Source organism: Physeter macrocephalus, chromosome 9 (assembly GCF_002837175.3).
Source record: "Physeter macrocephalus isolate SW-GA chromosome 9, ASM283717v5, whole genome shotgun sequence".
Classification (NCBI taxonomy): domain Eukaryota; kingdom Metazoa; phylum Chordata; class Mammalia; order Artiodactyla; family Physeteridae; genus Physeter; species Physeter macrocephalus.
The window spans coordinates 102,624,955-102,648,009 of record NC_041222.1 but is presented as its reverse complement, the minus strand read 5'-3'; the positions used below and the strand labels follow the sequence as shown (position 1 = coordinate 102,648,009).

The 23,055-nt window shown below is 45.4% G+C and overlaps 1 protein-coding gene across 4 annotated transcripts in view; it reads left to right on the top strand.

Moving 5' to 3' along the window:
• The window catches only part of GALNT7 (polypeptide N-acetylgalactosaminyltransferase 7), a 124,755-nt gene extending 102,124 nt beyond the window's left edge, over positions 1-22,631 (top strand). Inside the window, exons 5-12 of one of the 4 annotated variants that reach the window (XM_024130814.2) lie at positions 169-248; positions 2,453-2,635; positions 5,982-6,099; positions 7,471-7,593; positions 10,888-11,106; positions 15,482-15,580; positions 16,264-16,392; positions 20,224-22,631. In XM_024130814.2, coding sequence (XP_023986582.1) covers positions 169-248; positions 2,453-2,635; positions 5,982-6,099; positions 7,471-7,593; positions 10,888-11,106; positions 15,482-15,580; positions 16,264-16,392; positions 20,224-20,361 — 1,089 coding nt within the window. In that variant the 3' untranslated portion in view covers positions 20,362-22,631. The other 3 variants (XM_024130815.2, XM_055087356.1, XM_055087358.1) reach the window with 3 other exon arrangements.
• The last annotated feature ends 424 nt before the right edge of the window (positions 22,632-23,055 follow it).

Here is a 23,055-nt window from a genome sequence, read left to right as displayed (position 1 = left end):
ATTTTTTAAAATTGAAAATGCTACCTTAAACAGATAACTTGTATATCAAGATTGACTCTAATGCCAGTTTATATTAGCATCTAATTTTAATTTGTACGTGATCTATGTCATGCTGTATATGAATTTTCTTTCACCCTGCCTCTTTTTTTTTTTTTTTTTTTTTTTCAGGTTTTGATATACCTCGATGCCCACTGTGAGGTGGCAGTTAACTGGTATGCACCACTCGTAGCTCCCATATCTAAGGACAGGTAACATTACCTTGCTTTTTTTCTTTCCTGGTTGAAAAGTAAGCCTCATCCTAGGACAAATAATGGTCCCATTCTTCTGATTCCAGTTCCATTCAGTGCATCAAGTTGTACGTTGAGTATTATTTTCTAGCTAGTTGTTTCGCCGGGGTGGATCTAGGTGGCTACTTGGGGCTGGTTCACATGCGGGCAGTCAGACATTTGGGATGAGCCTAGGGCATCTCGCTCAGAATCTTCTCCCTCTGGCTACAGAAGCTTTGCTCGAAGAGTAATATTAATTGTTCCCGCACGCTCTGGTAACATTCTAAAGGCTTGAAGGAGCATGCTTCGGAGTTCTGCCTATGGGTTGTTTTATGCCCTTTGAAGTGATTATTTTACACAGCAAGGGCCGGCTCTTACCCGTGGCAAGACCTTGGGTTCCCATAGGACCTTTCAAGTGCAGAAGTAGACAACCGTCCTATGGAAATGTGGTGCTCAGCAGTTTCCAGGAGGTCTGAAACAGTAGGTGGGCAGCACTAGTTTTCTGGTTCCCAAAGCCTTCCTTGCTTTTAGTCCAGAATCCTGACTATTTCAGACTCTAGAAGAAATAAGACATGTCCCTGCGGCAATGGCCCGAGTCAGAGGAAGAACTTTTGGAGGGTTTTATCATCAGAGCACCTATCAGACACGATTTCCACGTGCTGTCTGATTTAATCCTCAGAGCAACCCCGCAAGGTAGATATTATTACCTCCTTTGTACCAAAGAGGATGCTGAGGCTAAGAGAAATTAATTAGCTTGCCCCACATCAGACAGCTTATAAACTACCCAACTGAGATCTCTCTGGGACGCCTTCCACCGCATACGTAGAAATCCGAGAATCATAAGGAGAGATAACCAGCCTTCACCTCTCCTGGTGAAAGCTGGCAGTCCTCGGGGTGGTGAGGGAGCTCATACCACAGGGACCCTCCACTCGCCCACGGGAGTCCACTGTCTGGAGGGAATAAAGTACCTCTCCCCTGTTTCGAAATTCTGCGCCCCATTGAATTTCCCCTTCTCATTGGTTTCTAAACATCTAAAAAGCACCTTAACATGGCTGTAAAAAACTTTTAATCTCCATTTTAGGATATGCATTTTAAAATTCCTTCTGATAAAATGAACGTTGGAACAAGCAGGTTACCGATTATCTTTGTAGAGCTGGTTGGTCATACAGTTCTAGCATTTTCATGAAGCCCACATAAAACCTATAATATTTTTTTGCTCCAAATTCTCAGGCCACTATTTATGTTCTTCAGCAGGTTTTGAGGGATTTTTTTCCTTGTTTTTTTAAAAAGTGGGAATACAATACAGTACTTTTTTTTTTTTTGCAATAAAAGAAAAGTTGTTTTTTCCCAATAAAAGAAGTAGGAAAAGAAGATCAAGTAAATGTACAGAAACAGATTTTCCTAGTCACTGCTTCCAAAGAAGTAGAAAGCAGCAAAGCGTTGGGAGCACTGCTGAGCGTGTCGCAGGTATTATCTTTCTACACACACGCTCATTTTTAATGGAGGGGTAAGGAGGGAAAATAACAGGCAGGGAAATCTGGTAAATAATGGGAAGTTACCAAGAGAGTGTTGCCTGTAGGACCACAGTGAAAATGAGGAAATCCTATTACGTTCAGGTTCATGGCTCTTTGTCCGTGACATGTGTCTGTGAGCCCAGGGACATCTCCTCTCTCCTTCCCTTAAGAAAACAGCCTCCTTAACTTTTCAAAGCATTCATTCACTTCCCATTAGATATGAAAATCCCCTAGTGGGGGAGAAAAAAAGGCAAACCCACAGTAACAAGAGATCATCTAGTTAGGCATGCTCAACTCGTCAGTTTTGGGTTCTTAAACGCTTTTTCATTTTCTGTAAATGTTTCAGAACCACATGCACTGTGCCTCTGATAGATTACATAGATGGGAATGATTATTCCATTGAGCCACAGCAAGGTGGGGATGAAGATGGTTTTGCCAGAGGGGCCTGGGACTGGAGTTTGCTATGGAAGCGTATTCCTCTAAGCCACAAGGAAAAGGCCAAAAGAAAACATAAAACTGAACCTTATCGGTAAAGATTACTACTTCCTTTTCTTACGTGGAACGTTTACCTAAGTACTTTTCTTTTTTTCCTTCCCCATGTACTCGTGTAAACATGTGGGTCCCTACACGCCCTTGCATTTCATCTTCGCTGCCATCATCAACACAATACAGAACCACTTGCACTGTGCCGATTATAGATGTCATAAATGGCAACACTTATGAAATTGTACCCCAAGGGGGTGGTGACGAAGATGGGTATGCCCGAGGAGCATGGGATTGGAGTATGCTCTGGAAACGGGTGCCTCTGACCCCTCAAGAGAAGAGAATGAGAAAGACAAAAACTGAACCATATCGGTAATCACTAAATCACTTACCTGTTTCTCTTTTCTCCAGTTGCTGCTATAACCTATTAACCTCTTGCCAAGCTTAAAAAAAAAAAAAAAAAAAAAAAAGAAACTTGTTATTAAAACTGTAGATGCTGTCTCAGATTCTGAAAGGGTTTCTTTCTTTGTGCTGTTTCAGAGGTTTAAACTCACACTTGCTTCTTTGTGTTTGCTTTTTCCTTAAAAGCAAGCTCCGTTTAGGGGTGAGCATGTTTTATGGCATTAGTTCCAAATACAGGTGAGAAAAAGAAAATCTTTGCCATCATGTCCCAGGAGACTAGACATGCAATTTCGTTCTTTTGATAATTATGTCATTCTGTAAGTTTAAAATGCTCACATTGCTTACGATCCAAGTTTTATATCCACTTTGATGCCTTGAGGGTAGTGTTGACAATGAAAGACAGTGACGAGAGTTTTTTTTTTTTTCTTCCTTTTGTTTTATATGCTAACTCTTAAATACTAATTTCATCCCAGTTAAATCTGATGAAAAAAAATACATGACTTTGGGAAATGTTACATAGAATCCTTTATTACTTCATTTTCAGAAGAGCACTTGATTAAAAGGAAACTTCATTCCAAAATCTTCCTTTTTCTCCCTTCTTGTGGCTCTTCAAATAGAACAACTTGTGCTACTCTCTCTTTGGTCTTTTCACTGGAACATTTTACCATCTTTCAAAAGAGTGGCCCCAGATGAAATGTTTGCGTAAATGTTAGTGTAGGCTTCTAAATGTGTCTGATTTTATTTTTCTGATCTTATGGTTCTGCTTTTGGTCTCTCTCTTACTGTTACGCTACTGATGATGTTCAAACTCAATTTGGGGAAGGTGTCTCCAACGTCATGCAAAAAGCTGGTGGGATTTGGGCATGTCATGATACCAGGATACTGAAATGGCAAACATAAGGAAATTATACAACTTTCAGCTTTATTTGACATTTTCCAAATTTCTCTTTGAAGTTCTTCTTCAAAAATTGTCCAGGAATCTACTGCTTACCCACTTACCCTGACTCACAAATAATTCTGGGAGAAAAAACATAAGGGGTAATAACTACAGTTCTATTTCTACCAATCCCATGGGCTAGTAAAGAAAAATTTTTTAATGTGGTAGAAAAATGTAAGGAAGGTTTCTCTTTAAGTTACTCACTGGTTTTCATGTTAAGATACGTTTTCAAATATGTACTGAGATAAGTGGGAATATATTTAAAGATCAAAAAGGCATAGTTATAATACAATAATGTTAAATGACAGTTAAATTTGGCATGGACGTATAACTGAAAACGCAATAAGGCTGTTTCTCCTTTAAGAAGAAAAGCCTTATGAAAGAATGACTTCCCCTGATGTGACTTCCCTTTAATATTGAAAATATTTCTTCATTATCTTTTTAATTAATATATTTATTTTTGGCTCTGCTGGGTCTTCGTTCCTGCGCGTGGGCTTTCTCTAGTTGCGGCGAGCGGGGGCTACTCCTCGTTGCGGTGTGCAGACTTCTCATTGTGGTGGCTTCTCGTTGCGGAGCACGGGCTCTAGGCGCGTGGGCTCAGTAGTTGTAGCACGTGGGCTCAGCAGTTGTGGCACGAGGGCTTCAGTCGTTGTGGCACGTGGGCTCAGTAGTTGTGGCTCGCGGGCTCTAGAGTGCAGGCTCAGTAGTTGTGGCACACGGGCTTAGTTGCTCCACGGCATGTGGGATCTTCCTGGACCAGGGCTCGAACCCGTGTCCCCTGCATTGGCAGGTGGATTCTCAACCACTGTGCCACCAGGGAAGCCCCTTGCTTCATTATTTATTTAATATTTAATGAATGCTTACTATGTGCCAGGCGCTATTTTCTGGGGATACATTTTAAAGAGATGTGTTCCCTCGTGGCACTTAACAGGTAGTGGGTGAGACAGAAATTAAACAGTTAACTGCACGAATAACTAGAGCAGCAAGTGTGACGAGTGGTGAGAAGCAAAGCTCACAGAAAGTGTCTCGAAAGTGACGCTGAGGCCGAGCCCTGAGGGTTGAGGAGTCGGCCCTGTGGAGGAGGAGGGAGGACCGTTCAGGAGACTGGGGCATAGCCGGGGCCCTGGGACAGGAGGGGGTCGGGCGGAGCACGGAGGCATTGCCTGCTGCCTGCTGGGGCTTGGATGGGGCAGAAGAGAGCGGAGGACACAGTCGGGGCCCCTGTGCCTGGTCTAGGATGGCAGCAGTGACGCTGGGAAGAAGTGGGTTCAAGATGTGTGTTGATGGTAGAATCAGTAGGAATTGGTGATAGGCTGAATATCAGGTGTGCTGACAAAGAGACTCTAATGGAGGGATCTACCTAAGAGTCGAATGCAGTGATAATTCATTGTTCCCAGGGGAGGGGGAACAGGGTGAAAATTATTCCTAACGGTGGGAGTGGCTTGCCCTAAAAAGCTATCAAGTCTTCTTTTCTCTAGTCCCTAAAAAAGAACCCAATTCTGGGCTTCTCTGGTGGCGCAGTGGTTGAGAGTCCGCCTGCCGTTGCAGGGGACGCGGGTTCGTGCCCCGGTCTGGGAGGATCCCACATGCCGCGGAGCGGCTGGGCCCGTGAGCCGTGGCCGCTGAGCCTGTGCGTCCGGAGCCTGTGCTCCGCAACGGGAGAGGCCACAGCAGTGAGAGGCCCGCGTACCGGGGAAAAAAAAAAAAAAAAAAAAAAAGTGGCAAAAGAACCCAATTCAAGGTCCCACTCAAGAAGAACCACAGATCACCCTTTGGCAGCCCTGCCTCCTGACACAGTAAATAGCTGTGTCTAATGCTCCTGTGTCATTTCTATATTTGTCATTTCTATATATGTGCTATATTTGCAAACTCTGAATGAACCGTGGCTGTTCTACCGTGATTTACACCCTTATTTGGCAAACCACTGAGCTATAAAATTAAAAAATGAGAGACTACTTGCATGGTGTATGGTTTCACTCATCCCAGAATGACTCATAAATCATTTCAGGAACATTTAGCAGACCACGGCTGTATGGCTCAGTATTTTTAGGAGTGAAAGAGAAAGTTCTATTTTAACTAACTCTCAAGGCTTAATTTTTAAATAAACAAAGGAACCAAGGCGCCCTCTAATGGCGAAATGATGTAATGCTCTAATTTGTAACGAACTATAACAGGATTTCAGTTAGAAATTGTAGTAAATTCATAAGGAATTATGAACAGATTGTTTCATGAAGGCTTTATAATTTCTTAATGTTTGGCCATCAGTTTTGTCTCTTCTATGCACTACTTACACTGTACTCCATAAAGGCTTGTTACCTGTTGTTGAAGGGGTATTGGGGGGTTTGTCTTTAAAAGTTATTTCAGCGTTTCTTTTTCTTAGGTCCCCAGCCATGGCTGGAGGATTATTCGCCATTGAACGAGACTTCTTCTTTGAGCTGGGTCTCTACGATCCAGGCCTCCAGATTTGGGGTGGTGAAAACTTTGAGATCTCATACAAGGTAACATTTCATTGAAACAAATGCGGTTTTCTAAGCAGTTATGGATTCTTGTGACTTTCAGATAAGGCTGGTGTTCTTTGGGAAAAAAAGAAGAACAAAAGACCTGTTTAATGCATTTCCCTAAATTATAAGGAAAGACTAACAAGGATATTTGCCTTGGGGGAAAAATAAGGCAAAAATGCAAGCTCCAAACTTACTGCATACGTACATGGCTCAGCTAAAGACGGAAGCCAGCGAGCTTCGGAAGTAAAAATACCTCCTCTCCTTCCCCTCGCACCCCACCCCCAAAGGCTTTCTGTACCTCGGAGCCTTTCGGGATAGGAGCCCTTGCGGAAATCGGCAGGTGTGGGGTTCCATTTGACCATCCACTGCTGAGGCTCCCCTTTATCACCGCAGGACAGGGTGCTTCAGGACAGAGGTAGATCCCAACAGGGATCGTCGACCTGGAGCCGCCCTCCTGCAGTACCCACCCGCCCGTGCCCCCCACCACTTCCCCAGAAAAAGAAGTATTTTCCAGTTTGAGTTGAACACATAGGCGTTACCTCTTGTCTTCAATGTCCGGTGCTCAGCACTGTGAGGGACGGAAGAGGAGGAGCTCGGTCCTCGCTGGCAAGGAACTTGCAGCCGATGAGAGATGAGAATTATACTTAAATTCGTAGTACGGTCAGAAGGTAGGCCGACATTCAGGTGGTGTGATTCAGAGGCAGCATCACGCTGGAGGAAGTTTTGGAGGCAGAACGAGGAAGACGGGCCGAGCTAAGGGGGAGTAGAACGGGGAAAGGCTCAGGGCGGGCACGGGGGCCCACCGTCGGGCAGGAGCTGACAGCGTGAATCCGACGGGCGTCCAGGAAGATGGCGCGGTTAGGGGCGCCAGGTCCACAGTGAGGAGAGCCTCCAGCGCTGAGCTGAGAGACTGTTGCTTAGTCTGACAGGCAGTGGAGACCCATCGGAGAGACTGAGCCGGGGAGAGCAGGACCCAGAGCTGCCCTTCAGCCAGACCTAATCGCCTGCTGTAAATAAGGGAGCCTGAGTAGAGGCAAGCGGAGGCGAAGGACGGCCGGTTAGGCGGTTATGGTAACAGTCCCCCAGGTGGGAGGAGGCGTGTCAGCGCTGGGAGAGATGAAGAGCGTTAGGGCGCAGGAGTCTGCGTGGCTCTGCAGGGGCTCAGCATGGGCCCCTGGGTGCCCTGTGCGCCTGCGGTCCCCAGCGGCCTCTTTGTTAGTATGTGAGCTTGAGAAACAAGAAGTTACCGCAGGATCTGTTTAGCTGGTGAATTCCCAGTAGACCCTGTGTCTAATTTAGATTTTAGGTTTACGTTTACAGGACAGATTGGGCGTTTGAGACAGCTGCCACGTGTGTCTTTCCTGACAGATCTGGCAGTGCGGTGGCAAGTTACTGTTTGTCCCTTGTTCCCGTGTCGGGCACATCTACCGTCTTGAGGGCTGGCAGGGGAACCCTCCGCCCGTCTATGTCGGGTCTTCTCCTACCCTAAAGGTGAGTCTTTCAGTTAAAAGTGGGGAGGCTAGGGAGCTAACACGTATGTGCCACGTGGCCACGTAATGTCAGCTCGCTGGCCAGGCGACATCTTTTTTTTTTTTTTTTTTTTTTTGGCGGTACGCGGGCCTCCCACTGTTGTGGCCTCTCCCGCTTTGGAGCACAGGCTCCGGACGCGCAGGCTCAGCGGCCACGGCTCACGGGCCCAGCCGCTCCGCGGCACGTGGGATCCTCCCGGACCGGGGCGCGAACCCGGTTCCCCTGCATCGGCAGGCGGACTCCCAACCACCGCGCCACCAGGGAAGCCCCAGGCGACATCTTTGAAGCAGTCACACTGGTTCTGACTTCTCACTTAGACTAGACTTATTCATGAAACTTCTTACTGTTTTCTAGGATTATTCCTTGTATCCCACTGATTAGAATTCCATTATTGAATGGTATTGAATGTTCTCCGTCAAGATATCTCAGATTTTAGAACTCCACTCAATATTCTGTAATGGCCTATATGGGAAAAGAATCTAAAAGAGTGGAAATATATGTATAACTGATTCACTTTGCTGTACACCTGAAAGTAGCACAACATTGTAAATCAACTGTACTTCAGTAAAAATTTTTTTTAAAAAATGATAACTCCAATTTTTAAAACCTGACACCATGTAAGAAAGTCGTTGAAAGGGAAATACCAACGTCTATTATTCACACGTGAGTGAAACACTATTTTTGTTTGGTTTTTGAAAAGTAATTATAATAGAAGTCTGTGTAGTAAACAAAATCACATTTTTCAACAGTGCTTGCAAAAGGTGAATGAATAACTTTTGTCCCTCAAACCAGGGACAAACCAGGAGATCTTCACACAGAGGCCGCAGCCCCAGTGCTGGCAGGACAATGGCCTCTCTCTTTGATGGAACAACTTAGAAGCCCTTTGTTTGGGCGGCTTTCATAGACTCTAAGAGCATATGTCTGTGGTGCCTTTCATTTTCTGGAGTCCTTAACCAAGTCAAAAGCAGAAGGAAGCCTATTTTTGGCTACGGATGCAACTCAGGACCGTTCCCCAAAGCGAATAGATAACAGAAGCAGAGACTAGGCTTTGAGAACCAACACAGCCCTCTAACCGACCAAATTTTCTTAGAAATGGCCAAACGGAGGCCCACTAGGACAGGGGATGAGATTTAAATCTCCGCAGTAAGACAGAGATAGCAGCCAGTTAACACCGGGCCGGACGGCGTTGCAGGAAGACAGCCACCCTTGGAATCTGCCCCACAGTCACGAAGAACTGATGGAAAGTCAGGTCGGTTCAGGAAGGCCGGTGCTACAGGGAAGAGGAAAAGAGACAAGAGGGAAACACTCATCACTCTTAGATGAACCAGCAAACGCAGCCTTCACTGGTGCCTTCTGTCCTCTTCTTCTGCACGTCCCCTCCACCCGCCAGGGCTGTTCCTCTAGCCGGTGGTCTTCTCTGAGCTGCAGGCCTTTACGGTCAGCTGTCTTCTAGAACACCTCTCTCTCTCTTTTTTTTTTTTTTTTGGTGGCACCGCGTGGCATGCAGGATCTTAGTTCCCTGACCAGGGATCGAACCCGAGCCCTTGGCAGCGAAAGTGCAGAGTCCTAACCACTGGACCTCCAGGGAAGTCCCTAGAACCCTCCTCTTAGATGGCCCTCAGACGTTTCAGACTTGGCCTCTTCAGAGGGGAGCTTTTAACTTTCCCTCAGAGGCGGCTCTCTACCCTCCGTCCCACCCCTCAGGCCACCTCCACTCCCTGCCCCGGTTATTCCCCTCAAATCTGAATCTGATGTCTGCTGCTTGCGAGGACCCTTCGGATGGCCGTCAGCTAATGGGTGACGTGCAAAGCCCTTGGAAATGATCAGTAGTATCACTAATAGCTCACACTTCGTGAGAGCTTAGTGTGTACAAATCTAAACACTTTGCACTGTTTAACTTCTTAATTAGCCTCATCTTAAAATGAGGAAACCGAGGCAGCTTTTCTCTCAGTGAATCCTGCATTCCAGCTGTGGTGATAGACCTCTTTCAGGACTCCACATGCACCATGATTTGTCATATATATATGCACTGCTCTTTGCCCCAGGTCCCAGTCCCGCCTGACTGACCCCTCCTTCAGGACTGAGCCGTCCCCGCCCTCTCCATCCCAAATAATTAAATGCTCCTCCTTTTTGTTGCCGTAGCCTTATGCGTGTGCACTTAATTCTTCATGTTCACGACTACCTGGAAGACACGGACTGTGTCTAACTTTGGGTGGATTTGTAAGAATTCAAAATATTTAGCAATAATGTTGTGTTCTTTTAGGAGGCTGCCGCTTAAAACTTTTTGAGCCCACGGGCTTTTGCAGAAACGTGTCCACGGCCAGGAGTGCACCCTTTTGATAGTTATCTTGTAGCCAAGAGAAAATTGAATAGGAACACTAGACGTTCCTGCTCTGCGGCCAGCGGGCCAAACCCAGCCTTCTTCAGTAAATAAAGTTGTTTCGGAACCCAGATCTGCCGTTTGTTAGCATGTTCCCTGTGCTGCTTTCTCACTGAAGCAGCAGAGGTGAGTAGTTGCAACAGAAACCGGATGGCCACCCAGCTGAAAAGACTGACTCCCGGGCCCTTTATAAAGTTTGCTGCCCCGTGATGTCCAAGCGCAAGGGCCTCGCTGGATCTGTGCTGCGTCCATCGCACCGATTCACGCCTACGAGCGCTCATTCAGTGAAACAGTAGAAGTTAGATCTTTGTGAGTTCTCACACGTCAACTTACATGACTGTTCTTTAGTTGTTTTTCAGAATGCACCCCATGGGGAAAATATCCACTTAATTCTGGGCTACAGTGCAGTGGTTCAGCTGTAGCTGTTACAAGATGGGCAGAGCCACTTGCAGAAATGTGTTTGTTGTTTTTCCCAGTGGTTTCTGATGTGAGACCTCTCCCCCCGCACGTGCCAGCAGCATGGTCCTCAGAGAGGAGATTGTTCAGGGGTCGGGGGGTGCCCGGTGCCAGCCAGTCAGCCTCTCTCACCAACCCTCTGCGCTCAGCTCCATCAGCAGGAAAGAATGTATTATCTTAAGAGTATATGGGACCTTTGGCACAGTGGCACCAGGTTCTGTGTCCATCACTCTGGTTGAACACACGTGACAGTGACATGTCAGAGTCACGAGCTCGCTTGCATTTGTGTAATTAAGTATCGGGTCCTCTTGAAACGAATTTGTCGTATGTTGGTCATGTTTCATGTGTTGAAGAGAGGCTGTTTGTGACAGTACAAATATTTTTGGCTTTTATAACGACGTTAATTTTCTTTTTCCCAGAATTACGTCAGAGTTGTAGAGGTCTGGTGGGATGGGTATAAAGACTACTTCTATGCCAGCCGCCCTGAGTCAAAGGCGTTACCGTATGGGGATATATCGGAGCTGAAGAAATTCCGAGAAGATCACAACTGCAAAAGTTTCAAATGGTTCATGGAAGAAATAGCTTATGATATCACGTCTCACTACCCTCTGCCGCCCAAAAATGTCGACTGGGGAGAAGTGAGTATCAGCCGGGGGTCAGATCTCAAAGTGTGTGTGTATGGAGACTGAGCTTGGGAGAAAGCAGAGCGAGACGGGAATGTTGGAGGAGAGAGAAGAATTCTTGGGGGGAAGTTTGCTGAAAAGCTGTTAACCTCCCAGCCTTTCCGCGGGACAGTTCCCCTGCACCGACCTCCCGCCCCAAGTCCCTCCTGTCTGCTCGGCTCGGGACGCTGTCCGCTCCCTTCAGCTCCTTTCCCCACCCCTCGCCCGACTCCCTTCCTCGGCGAACTCCTACCCACCCTGCGCTGTCCATGTGGAGGCTGACCACAGTGAAGAGCCTTTCTATGCTTCCCCACTCCATCCCGAGACTCAGGCCTGCCATCCTCTCCTAACTCGGAATCACCGCCTGTAAGGGCCCCGGGGCCCTGCTGACCGCCGTGTCCCAGTGACCTACGCGGAGGCCCCATGTGCAATAGGCACCCAGGCAGGGAGGGTAACTGAAAACAGTGAAAACCAAAGGCCTTGTTCTGTGTTGCTTTGTCTTTGTTTCTTCCAACTTGCCTCTGTAGCCTCCTTTCTGAATGCACCCACCCTGTGCCTTACCTGCTGCCCTGTAGGTGCGTTAAACACGCCATGTACTTTCAAGCCCATGAGACCTTGCTTAGTTATGTTTTCAGCAAATAGTGGTTGAGGGCCTACGAGGTGCCAGTCACTCTTCTAGACAGAAAATGTGACAAGCAAGGACCTTCTCCTCAGGGAGCGTGCATGCTAGTGGGGCAGAGAGAGAAACAGAAAACAAAGAGTGTAGTGGCAGATGGTGGAAAAGGCTATGAAGGAGATAGACAGCTGCTGTTTGAGGGGACTCAGGGACCCGGTAAGGGAGGCTTCTTGGAGGAGGTGACGGTGGGTCTGAGATCTGAATGATGAGGAGCCAGCGAATCAGAGAGCCGGGAAAGGGTGCTCCAAGTAAGGATGACGGTGTGCCTTCCGGCTGTGAGCCGGGAAAGGCTCTGCGTGTTTGATAAGCAGAAAAGAGGAGGTGAAATGAGGCGCAGGGGCAGGTGGAGAGGGCAGCCGTCCTCCTGAGAGTGGGAGGCCACAGGAGGGCTTTAAACAGAAAGGTGATGGGATTCCATTTATGCTGTGTTTTCAGTCACCCTACAGTGGGGCCTAAGAGTGGAAGCAAGGGTGCGGGTTAGGAAGCAGTGCGGTAGTTCCAGGGGGAAGTGGTGGTGGCTGGGGTGGGGCGGAGACAGCGGGGCGCAGGCCCGGTCGGGGCGCTTCGTGCATCTGGAGGCAGCGCCCGACCGGCGGGCAGGGGAAGGAGTGGGCCAGCAGGACAGCTGCTTTGCTTTTATTGCAGTATCGGGTGGGGTGGCCACCAGGGTGGGGAGGTCGGCAGAGGGGCGGCTGGGGAGGGGCCCGGAGGGACGGGGGGCACGAAGGGCCCAGCAGACACCCCGCTGGGCCGTCCCGATCTCAGGCCCAGAAAGGAGGCCACATGTGCACCTAAAGACGTTTATTTGGATCCAACAGAAGGTAGATTGTTTCATGGGACGGAATGAGAAAAATACAGAGGAAAGAGGCCGGATCTGTCCCTAAGGAGCCCCAGCACTTAGTGTTTGGGTAGAAGGACGCTCGCACTTGCGCTATCTCTCTCTCTCGCCCTCTCGCTCTCTCTCGCTCTCTCTCAGTCTCTCTCGCTCTCGGTCTCTCGTTCTCTCTCTCTCTCTCTCTCTCTCGCCCTCTCGCTCTCTCGGTCTGTCTCTCTCGGTCTGTCTCTCTCGCTCTCTCTCTCGGTCTGTCTCTCTCGGTCTCTCTCTCGGTCTGTCTCTCTCGCTCTCTCGGTCTGTCTCTCTCTCGGTCTCTATCTCGCTCTTTCTCGGTCTCTCGCTCTCTCTCGCTCTCGCTCTGTCTCGCTCTCTCGCGGTCTTTCGCTCGCTTTCTCGCTCTCTCTTGCTCTGTCTCGCTCTCTCGCTCGCTCTCTCTCGCTCTCGGTCTCTCGTTCTCTCTCTCTCTCGGTCTGTCTCGGTCTCTCTCTCTCTCTTTCTCTCTCGGTCTGTCTCGGTCTCTCTCGGTCTCTCTCTCTCTCTCTTGCTCTGTCTCGCTCTCGCGGTCTCTCGCTCGCTCTCTCGCACTCGGTCTCTCGTTCTCTCTCTCGCCCTCTCTCTCTCTCTCTCTCTCTCTCTCTCTCGGTCTGTCTCGCTCTCTCTCTCTCGGTCTGTCTCGGTCTCTCTCTCTCACTCTCTCGGTCTGTCTCGGTCTCTTGCTCTCGCTCTCTCTCGCTCTCTCTCGGTCTATCTCTCTCTCTTGGTCTCTCTCTGTCTCTCTCGCTCTCTCTCGCTCTCGGTCTCGGTCTCTCGCTCGCTCTCTCGCTCTCACTCTCTCGGTCTGTCTCGGTCTCTTGCTCTCTCTCGCTCTCTCGGTCTGTCTCTCTCTCTCGGTCTCTGTCTTTCTCACTCTCTCGCTCGCTCTCTCTTTCTCTTGCTCTCGCTCGCTCTCGCTCTCTCTCTCGCTCTCGCTCTCTCTCTCTCTCTCTCTCTCTCTCTCTCTCTCTCTCTCTCGCTCTCGCTCTCTCGCTCTCTCTCTCTCTCTCTCTCTCGCTCTCTCGCTCTCTCGCTCTCTCGCTCGCTCTCCACCTCTGTCTTAACTCCCAACTAGACCGAATTCCCTGGGAGTCCGGACCGCGTTCTGGTTCTCTTTTGCTCTGGAGAACACCTAATTAGCACGCTGCCTCCTCCGTGGAAGGGAGGAATTCTCTCCGGGAGCTTGCCCAGTAGAGGCTTCAGAGTCCACCCTGCACATGCTGAGGGCTCTCAGATGGCCCCCCATCAACCCAAACCTCTGTCCCCAAACCCAAACTAGAGTGTGTGAGGCTGGACCCGTCCCCCGCCCGCCCACCACCCCACCTCCGTGCTGATGCCTCAGGCCCCAAACTCCGGCGCCTTCTTTGACTCCTCTCCTCTCACACTCCACACCCAGTTCCAGAAACCGACCTTCCTCCCTCTGCTCGAAGCCACCACGTCTCCCACTGAGACGAACCCTGCCTGCCCCGGGTTTGCTGTCAACGCGGCCGCCGGGCCGCGTCGCTCCTCGCTCCGAGCCCCGCGAGGCGGCCCCAGGCTCCCCGAGGTGAGGGCAGAGCCCTTGCTGGGGGCCCCACTGCTACCCCCCGCCGTACTGCAGCCCGGCCGGCCTCCCCCTCGTCCTCCCGCAGGCCTGCGCCGGCCTTGCTCCCCCCGCCCCCGGGATGCTTTCCCTGGGGAAGCAGGGGAAGCTGTGCAGGCACCGCCAGGCCTTCTGTGCGCCTCCTGCCCCCCGACACTCCTGCCCTCAACTTGCTCATCTGCCTCTTCTCCTCGGCTCTCACTTGTCACTTTCTAATGTGTCTTACGGTTTTGCTTATATTGGGTCTTGCGCTCCTAGAGCGAGGATCCGATCCATTTCGTGCACTGGCGCATCAGAGCCTTCAGCATGCCTGACACAGCACTCACGTAATAGTTGACGAATAAATAAAAGCGTGAGCCAATGAACAGATGGAATGTTCCATCCTCCCTTTACAGTCCCACCCTGAACACATGTTCGGTTTAACCCTCCCCACTCTGGCCCCTGCACCTCACAAGCCACTTCTGCACCCTCCCTGCAGCTTCCAGGGTGAACCCCTGCCCTGTCCTCTCCCGGGGGCCGTCTCCAGCACCGCCCGCATCCTCTCTACAGACAGCAGGGCCTCCGACCCCGACTTGCTTCTCCTCTGAAGCTCTTAGCGTCCTGGGTGCTCAGTCAGTGTTTGCTGACTGAAGGAACGAATAAAGCATTTTATCCAAATACAGTAGTAATTTATAATTGAGATATAAATCTGTAATGTTTCCAATAAGGAAAAAGTTGTGGTGTTTTTGTTTTTTTACAAAATGTGCATTTCAATCATGGAAACGCATTTTGCTGCCCACCTGTGACATCCATAGTCAGAGAGAAGCCTCACTGCCCAGGCCCCTGGAGGCTGCTGCCAGGAGTGGGGGCCTTACCTCCCAAGTTCACTCTGGCCTAGACACGGGGGCCAGTGTCTGTGACCGCCATGGGCAGCTCCCTTTGCTCTATTTCCTTCTCATTTACGTGAATGATCATGAATCTGAAATGGTACTAATGGTATCTTTTTATTTTTTTCTTCTGTGGTATTTAATCAAAATCTAGAGGCCAAGACCCTCAGTTGGAATGAGCTCACTCCAGTGTTGACTTCAAGACTTAAGTGATTTCAGAGATGACTGTAGCTCCAAGCTCCTCAAGGCCTGACAGGACAGTAGGGACCCGGTTAACTCGAAGCTCTCTGATGCCACGTGAGAGCTTATTAGAGTCTAAACTGTCGCCTTCCCTGTGGTTCTTTGTTCATTTTGTTTAGATCAGAGGCTTTGAAACTGTGTACTGCATTGACAGCATGGGGAAGACAAACGGAGGCTTTGTCGAGCTGGGCCCCTGCCACAGGATGGGCGGGAATCAGGTAAACAGCCGGGCTTTACCATTAATTCCGTCTGCACTGGAAGCAGCTGGGCTGACTGAGCCAGGGTTTAGCCTGGTTTTCCATTTGGTGATTGTGATTGTTTGGTAAAGTAAAACATTCTGTGAAAAACTGACAGTGCTAAAACGTTTACTTAAATGAGGGGATAAGAGCAGTACTGGTTTTCATGTAAGCCACCAGAATCTAGAATTTATGTCTAATGTAGGAGATTAGAATATATTCTTGCATTAGGGTGTAACTATGTAAGCCTAGCTCCCTAACAGTATTATTTGCAGATATTGTTCAGTATCCACATCTTCCCCTCCAGTAGCCTGGGATGCTATTGTCAATCATGTATATTTCACTAGTATATTCTCTTCCTTCCTTATGTGAGTATTTTTCTTGTTTCTGATTTACATTGTGAAACATTATCAGGTCTGTTTCCACATTTTCATTTTCTTACATTGTTGGTACGAAATTCATGTTAGTGACCCATTCTGTATCTAAGAGGCTAAAGAACATAATCCTTTAAGAGTTAGAAGTGGTCTTTACTACCATCAGATGAATAATTCCTGTCTTTGGACTTACAGTTCTGAACATACAGAAAGATGGTAGAGAAATAGGATAGTCATTGAGTTTAATTATAGGAGTTAAGTTTCTTTTCTCTCTTTCTTTTTATTTAATAGCTTTTCCGAATCAACGAAGCCAATCAACTCATGCAGTACGACCAGTGTTTGACGAAGGGCCCTGATGGATCCAAAATTATGATTACACACTGTAATCTGAATGAATTTAAGGAATGGCAGTACTTCAAGGTATTCTGTGTTTCAGTTCTGAAATACCTGCTATTTCATTTTAGTAACACCTACTGTGTGGAATTTAGACGGATAAACCTTAAAACCGGCATTCACACTGACTTGCATGTCCGTCTCACTCACTCATTTGTTTTCCTGAGCACTAGTGACTCATTGTTGCATACTGAAGCATCACTTGTATCCTCTGGTGTAGTATTGTCTTGGAAGGAGGCCACCTGGAGTCCGTGCAGACCCACTGCTAATTTATCAACACAGGAAAACCAGCGTTTCCTCAGGCAGTTATCACCATTGTTCTAATATCAAAATCCGATCTTTTTAATCCAAAAGAGTCATTCATTAAAATTACACATATAATGTGTAAGTATACCTACATATGACACATAGAAAATACTGCATTTATTTTTGCATTTTATTTTATTAACTTTTAAAATATTGCTGCCTGTTGTCCAGCAGGTGGGGATAGAGACAAACAAATAACGTGTTGGACTCCAGGCCTACAAAGCTTCTCATCATGGCTGCTTGCTAAATGCAGCAGGATACGTGTCGCCTTGTTTTAAAGGTCATGTTTAGTTTTTCACTTGACTCTGTGGGAGCCGTTTTTCTGTTTCAGCTGTGAATATTCAGAGTTCTGTGCCAGGTTAAGGATTCCAACATAATAATGGTTTTCTGAATAATTTTCAAAGTCTAGACTTGGCTAAAATAAATCAATTTATTATGAAACAAAACGTTGGGGAAGCTGCCCCAGATTGAAAGAAACTGGCAGCCCTGAACTTTCTTTACGCATCTTATATTCGTTGTCATGTCCTCCCTGTCAGCAAACACTTGTTTGCCACATGGTGATGATGTTATGACCCAGCTGAATATTCCCAGTTATCACTGTGCATAGATAATTACTATGAAGTGGGAAGTATGTGTCAGTTGCTGATATTTTTCTTATAACAAGTTAGGAAGGAGAAGATTCACATAAACCCCAGAGAAGAGAGCATTTATTTGCACAAAGAAAGTTGAATAATAGCAATAAAGGCTAGGGGGTGACTAAGGACAATATTAGTAACCTAGTAAAAGAAGGTTAGCAGATGCAAAACGACACAAGAAGAAGTGGATAAGAATGGAATGTACATATTTTAGATATTTTAAAGGGCAAAGCACTGAATATCCGTTCGTGCATCAGACATTACTAAATATTCACTGGGGCCCTTCAAAAAATATCTAAAGCCCATCATGCTATAATGGCAGAGAAGGAAAAAAATGCAGAAGTAAAAATAAGCAAAATGCCATAGGACAGCAAAAGAGATTAATAGGAGGAGTTATTTCTGATGAGTTTCATGTAGGAAGTATCACTGCACCAGGTCTTGAGGTATAAAAAGGCTTTTCATGGAGAATAAATGAGAAAACGGGTGAGCAGAGGCGTGGCATCAAAGTGTAGAGAATTCTAGGAACTGCGTTTGGTCTAGTTCTCTAAGTTGTTCTCCATGGGAAAGAGCATGGAACTTTGTTTTGTGGCCTTTAGGGAGTGACTGACATTAGTTAAGGATCACAGTGGTAGGAAACAGTGGATACTTTTAGGAAAATAATTCTGGAAATATTGTCAAGTATGGACTGGTGAGCAGGAGGCCAGCCCGGTCAGTGGTTCTCACTCTGCCCCGTCTCTGGACCCCCTTTATATCCTTGCAAACCACCGACACGCTCCCCAGACAGATTTGTTATAGAGGTTACAGCTAACGGTATTTCCTAAGTTGGGAATTAAACCTGAGACTTGTTGTATTTATGTACGTATTCACGTAAATGTAACAATCATAACCATATTACATGTTAATATAAATAACACTTCTATAATCCCCCCAAAAGTGAGAAGAGTGGCATTGTTTTATAGTTTCACAAATGCCTTTAATGTCTGGTTTAATAGATTCTTATTCTGCTTCTGCGTTTAGTTTGATGCGATATGTTGTTTTAGTTGCGTATTTGAGGAAAATCCGGCCTCACGTAGACGTGCAGTTGGAAGACGAGGGGTAATTTAATAGCCTTTTCAGATAATTGAGGCTGTTCTTCTTCAGTGCTACACAAGTGTGTAAGTGGTAGTTTCTTAAAAGCTTTGCAATGTAGAATCTGGAATCCTGTCGGTGAACATTTTGTTCTTTGTTGCATTAAACCCACTGGTCTGTCTTACACTGGAGTGGATCTTCTGTAACATCACACATTCGCTGCTCATTTGGAAAACATTGGCTCACTAAGTCATGTAGATCTTCCAAATGATGGCATATTTCATCATACAATGCCAAATAAGTCACAAATATAACCACTGATTTCATCAGAAAAGTCTTTAAATCTTGTGCAGCTGTCAAGTTCATGGTAATGGATACAAGTTTTCTAAAACTCGAATTTTTGCTTGAAAACTCAAATTTTATCAATGGCAACAGATACTGTCAGCTTTATATTGTTGTTTTCTCCTTGAAGTGATGGGCTCACTTTATTTTCTGGGAAATGTCTACCCAGTCCCAAGTTTGCATAATTGTAATCTGCCTGCAGGTTGTCCTTTCAAGTCAGAATGACATCCCATGAGAGAAGGAGCTCGTTCAACCCTTGGGTCCCGACAGCTGCTCATATGCTGTCCACTCTTCCCATACTATCTCATAGGATCCAGATTTAATAAAACTAATATGTGGACACCAGGGGGGAAAGGGTGGGGGGTGAACTGGGAGATTAGGATTGACATGTATACACCCCTGAGTATGGAGTAGATATCTAGTGAGAGCCTGCCGTATAGCGCAGGGAACTCTGCTCGGTGCTCTGTGGTGACCTGGATGGTGGGAGATCCAGAAGGGAGGGGATATGTGTATACATATGGCTGATTCACTTCGCTGTGCAGTAGGAGCTAGCACAACACTGTGAAGCACAACTACCCCAATTTAAAAAATAATAAATATTTTTAAAATTAATTAATTGAAAAAATTAAAAATAGGAGACAATCTACATCCCAGGGCCATTCATTATGAGTATTAAATGAATTAATACACGTAGAGCGTCTGGTCTGCGTCTACCCGGCATAGAGCAAGTGCTCAATAAATGTTAAATGTTATTATCATTAAAAAAAAAAAAACTAATACGTTTTTACTGCTTTGTCAAGGGTGTTCTCAAGTGAAACTGGCTTTTTTTTCTTTCTTAATTGTGAGTGTTCGTCCATGGAGAACATGACTGTGTGATTGATGCTATGGCCCCAGCACGTTCACCCAGCATGGCTTTTGAGCCATCAGTATAAATGTCCATACGATGAAGAAGGCAGACGGGGCTCTGTGTATTATTATGAAATCGTTTCGACCTTACAGACCCAATCTTAGCTAGTCTGACGACCACACTCTGAACAGCCCTGAGCTGTACTGAAGGAACCTCCAGCAGGTGACCAGGGCTCGACCAAGGCAAGGGCGGTGGGGAGGGGAAAGGATGCAGGCCCAAGCCACTGCAGGTGTCCGTCCTCAGCCAGCGGCTTGGAGGAAAGAAGGAGGGAAATGCAGCCTGAGCTGTGCCGTCCTGAGCACGGAAAAGCTGGTATCGTCATTAGTAGGATAGGAGCTAGAGGAGCAGGTTTGGAGGGGAAGATGATGAATTTAAGTTTGTATGTATTGAATTGGAGGTACCAGCAGTACATCATGACTGAACAATAACAGGATGTAGAAGACTGACGATCAAGAGAAACACAGACTCTGGGGTGTGCCTGGTTCACGCCTGCCCAATTCGCTTCAATAGTCTTCTTACGAAAGCCAGACTGTGACTTTGTCTAATGTCAGGGATATCACACAATACAAATGTAACACTGTGTTTCCCTGTGTTTTCCAGAATCTGCACAGACTCACTCACATTCCTTCCAGAAAGTGCTTGGATCGCTCGGAGGTCCTCCATCAAGTGTTCATCTCCGACTGCGACTCCAGCAAAATGACTCAAAAGTGGGAAATAAATAACATCCATAGTGTTTAGAAGGAATAAAAGAAACCAATAACCTACCTACTGACACGTAAATTTATACAGGACTAAAAACCTCCTGAAACCTGCTGCAGCTATTGTACAGCTCCAAACCCAGAGGCTCTTGAGGAGTCTGAGGACATTGATAAACTGTGATTTTACGATAACATTATCATCTGCAGTTACTGTTTACAAAACTGCTTTTACCTTAAACTTTGTAGATGTTTACATCTTTTTTTTGTTTTGTTTTAAGATGATGTTGGTAATCTGTGCATTTAGCTCTGTTTTATTTAGAACAGAGTAAAAAGCATTGTTGTCTTCTTTGGGATTACACTCAGGGGTCTGAAAGGCAGTTTGATTGTTTTTTTTTTTTTAACACACTTGAAAAAAGGTTGGAGTAACCAGATCGTCATGTGTAACTTGGTGATTATCAACCTGTTGTACCTTTATTTAATTTTACATCTTTTTGAAGCACTGCCACAGGTTATTAGCCAAGGTGGCCTTCCTTCACAGTCATGCTGCTTTTTTGAAAGGTGAATTTCAACACATTTAGTGCCTCTTTTCATTTCTTGGTATATTTCAAGAGCTTTTGATGCAATTTGTAGGATGTTCATGATGGAATTGTCACCTGTCTGAGGAATACTTTTACCACTCAGAACTGAATTAATGTGCTACCATTTGCTCTGAAGTTGAATGTTGTATTGCTTGAAAAAAGAAATGACAAGATGGAACATCCAGAGCTATTCCGTAGGGTTTTAAGATTGTACGGCATTAACTCCCCTATTTGCTGGCATTCCCAGTGTCCTCTGTCAGTACCAACTCCTAAGGCAGCAGGGTGTCTACTAACTAGAGAAAAATGTCCCCTGACATTGGGGGTTGACTTTTCCCCATTCCCTGTCACCATAGAAAACTATAAATAACTCTCAGTTTTGAAATCTTGAAGAGGGGGTAACAAAAACAACAAAACACCACTGTAAACACATCAAAGGTTTGTTCTGACCGAGGTGAGAATTTCCAAACCCTTGTTGGATTAAGCCTTACAAGACTACTGTGTGTTACAACCTAAGCTGTGCAATTTATGAAGCCAAGGGTGAATAGACGTTTCATTTATATCTTCATGAAATTCCCTGCACAGTTTTTAAATTTTAAAAAAGGCTATTTAAAAATATAGTTCATTAACAAATATGAATTCTGTTAGATTGTTAGTTCCCTAGTGTTTGTTTTTTTTTTTTGAAAGCGTATTTCTATTAGTATTTTTCCAGTGAAAAGAAGACTTGTTTGAATTTACACATTTATTAAGATAGTACCTACTGGAAGAAAACCAAATACTGCAAGTGGTCAATTGATTTTAATTGCTAAATAGTCTTTTATTACCTACAAGGTTAAAATGCTACGTCGAATGCAAAACAAATTTTTTTTTAAGTGATGAGGTAGGGAATGGCAAGTAAATTAAGCATTTTTGATCCTGTAATCATATCAATGAAAGGAATTCACGAACTACTACCAGAGGGAAATATATTTAATTAAAGCCTAAAAAAGAAAAGGGAAAAAACCCTACATTTGTTTAAAAGAAAAGCCTACAGATTTGTTTCTTCCAAGCTTAGCTCTTAAATTCAGAGTCAAAGTTCAACATCCTAAACAGAGTTTTATTTATAATTTTTGAATTGCCAATTTGTATTTTGCTACTGATCTCTGATCAACCATTTGAACTTTCATTCATCCCTAGGGATGTTTAAAAGGAATACATTTATATGATTATATAACTGCAAAATAAATCAACTATAAATAAGAAACTAAGAGAATTGGTACTTTAATTACTTGTATGTTTGCAAAAAGGCTCCATTTTCTTTGTTGAATAGATTATAACCTTGTTAACTATGCATAGGCCTAAGAAAGGTGGCACATAAACTGTGCATGTAAATTTTAAATGGGTATTTTGTGCAATTCGTTAAGATACTCTATAAAAAATGATTCTATATATTGAAATCAGAAACCTTACCAAACACGAAAACACATCAGAAGCTGCTGCCATAATGACTATTTTCTACTGTAGGCTGCTTTGGAAATAATTCCCGTATCCTTGCTTTGTAAGTTGATAATATCACTATGCATTTCTACACATTTTATAAATTTGATTTATGCAGATTTTGATACACTGTATGTTTCTGTAGAAATTGTATAAATATTCAAAATTTTATTAGGGATAAATTTGAGAAGTTTATGTATATCTTAATTCTGGGTTGCTTGTTTTTTAGGTGAGAAAAAAATAAAATACTGTATTTTAATCCATGGGTTTTTTTAGTACTTGCAATAATTTCTATATCTATACACCGCATGTTTGAAATAATTACTTGATTTTATTGTTTACAAGATACACTAACATGATAGTTAAATATCATAGACCACAGTTATATGTTGATTATGTGCTTGAGTGTTGGTTAGAATTCTGCTTAGAATGTGTTTAGAATACTCAGAGCTTACCTATCTAAGAAGGAAACATAAAGGCTTATTTTTGCCCCTGGTTGCCTATGTATAGAAAATTTTTAAAAATCACTTACCAATTACAAAACACAACCCAGCAACGTATATCTTCCTTGGCAGTGTATTCTACTATATCATTGCCCGTTGAAAGCAAAAATTTAAGTCAAAATTCTTTACAACCTGATAGATCAAGTGAGTAGAAAGAAGAGAAGCCTACCAACATGAAGT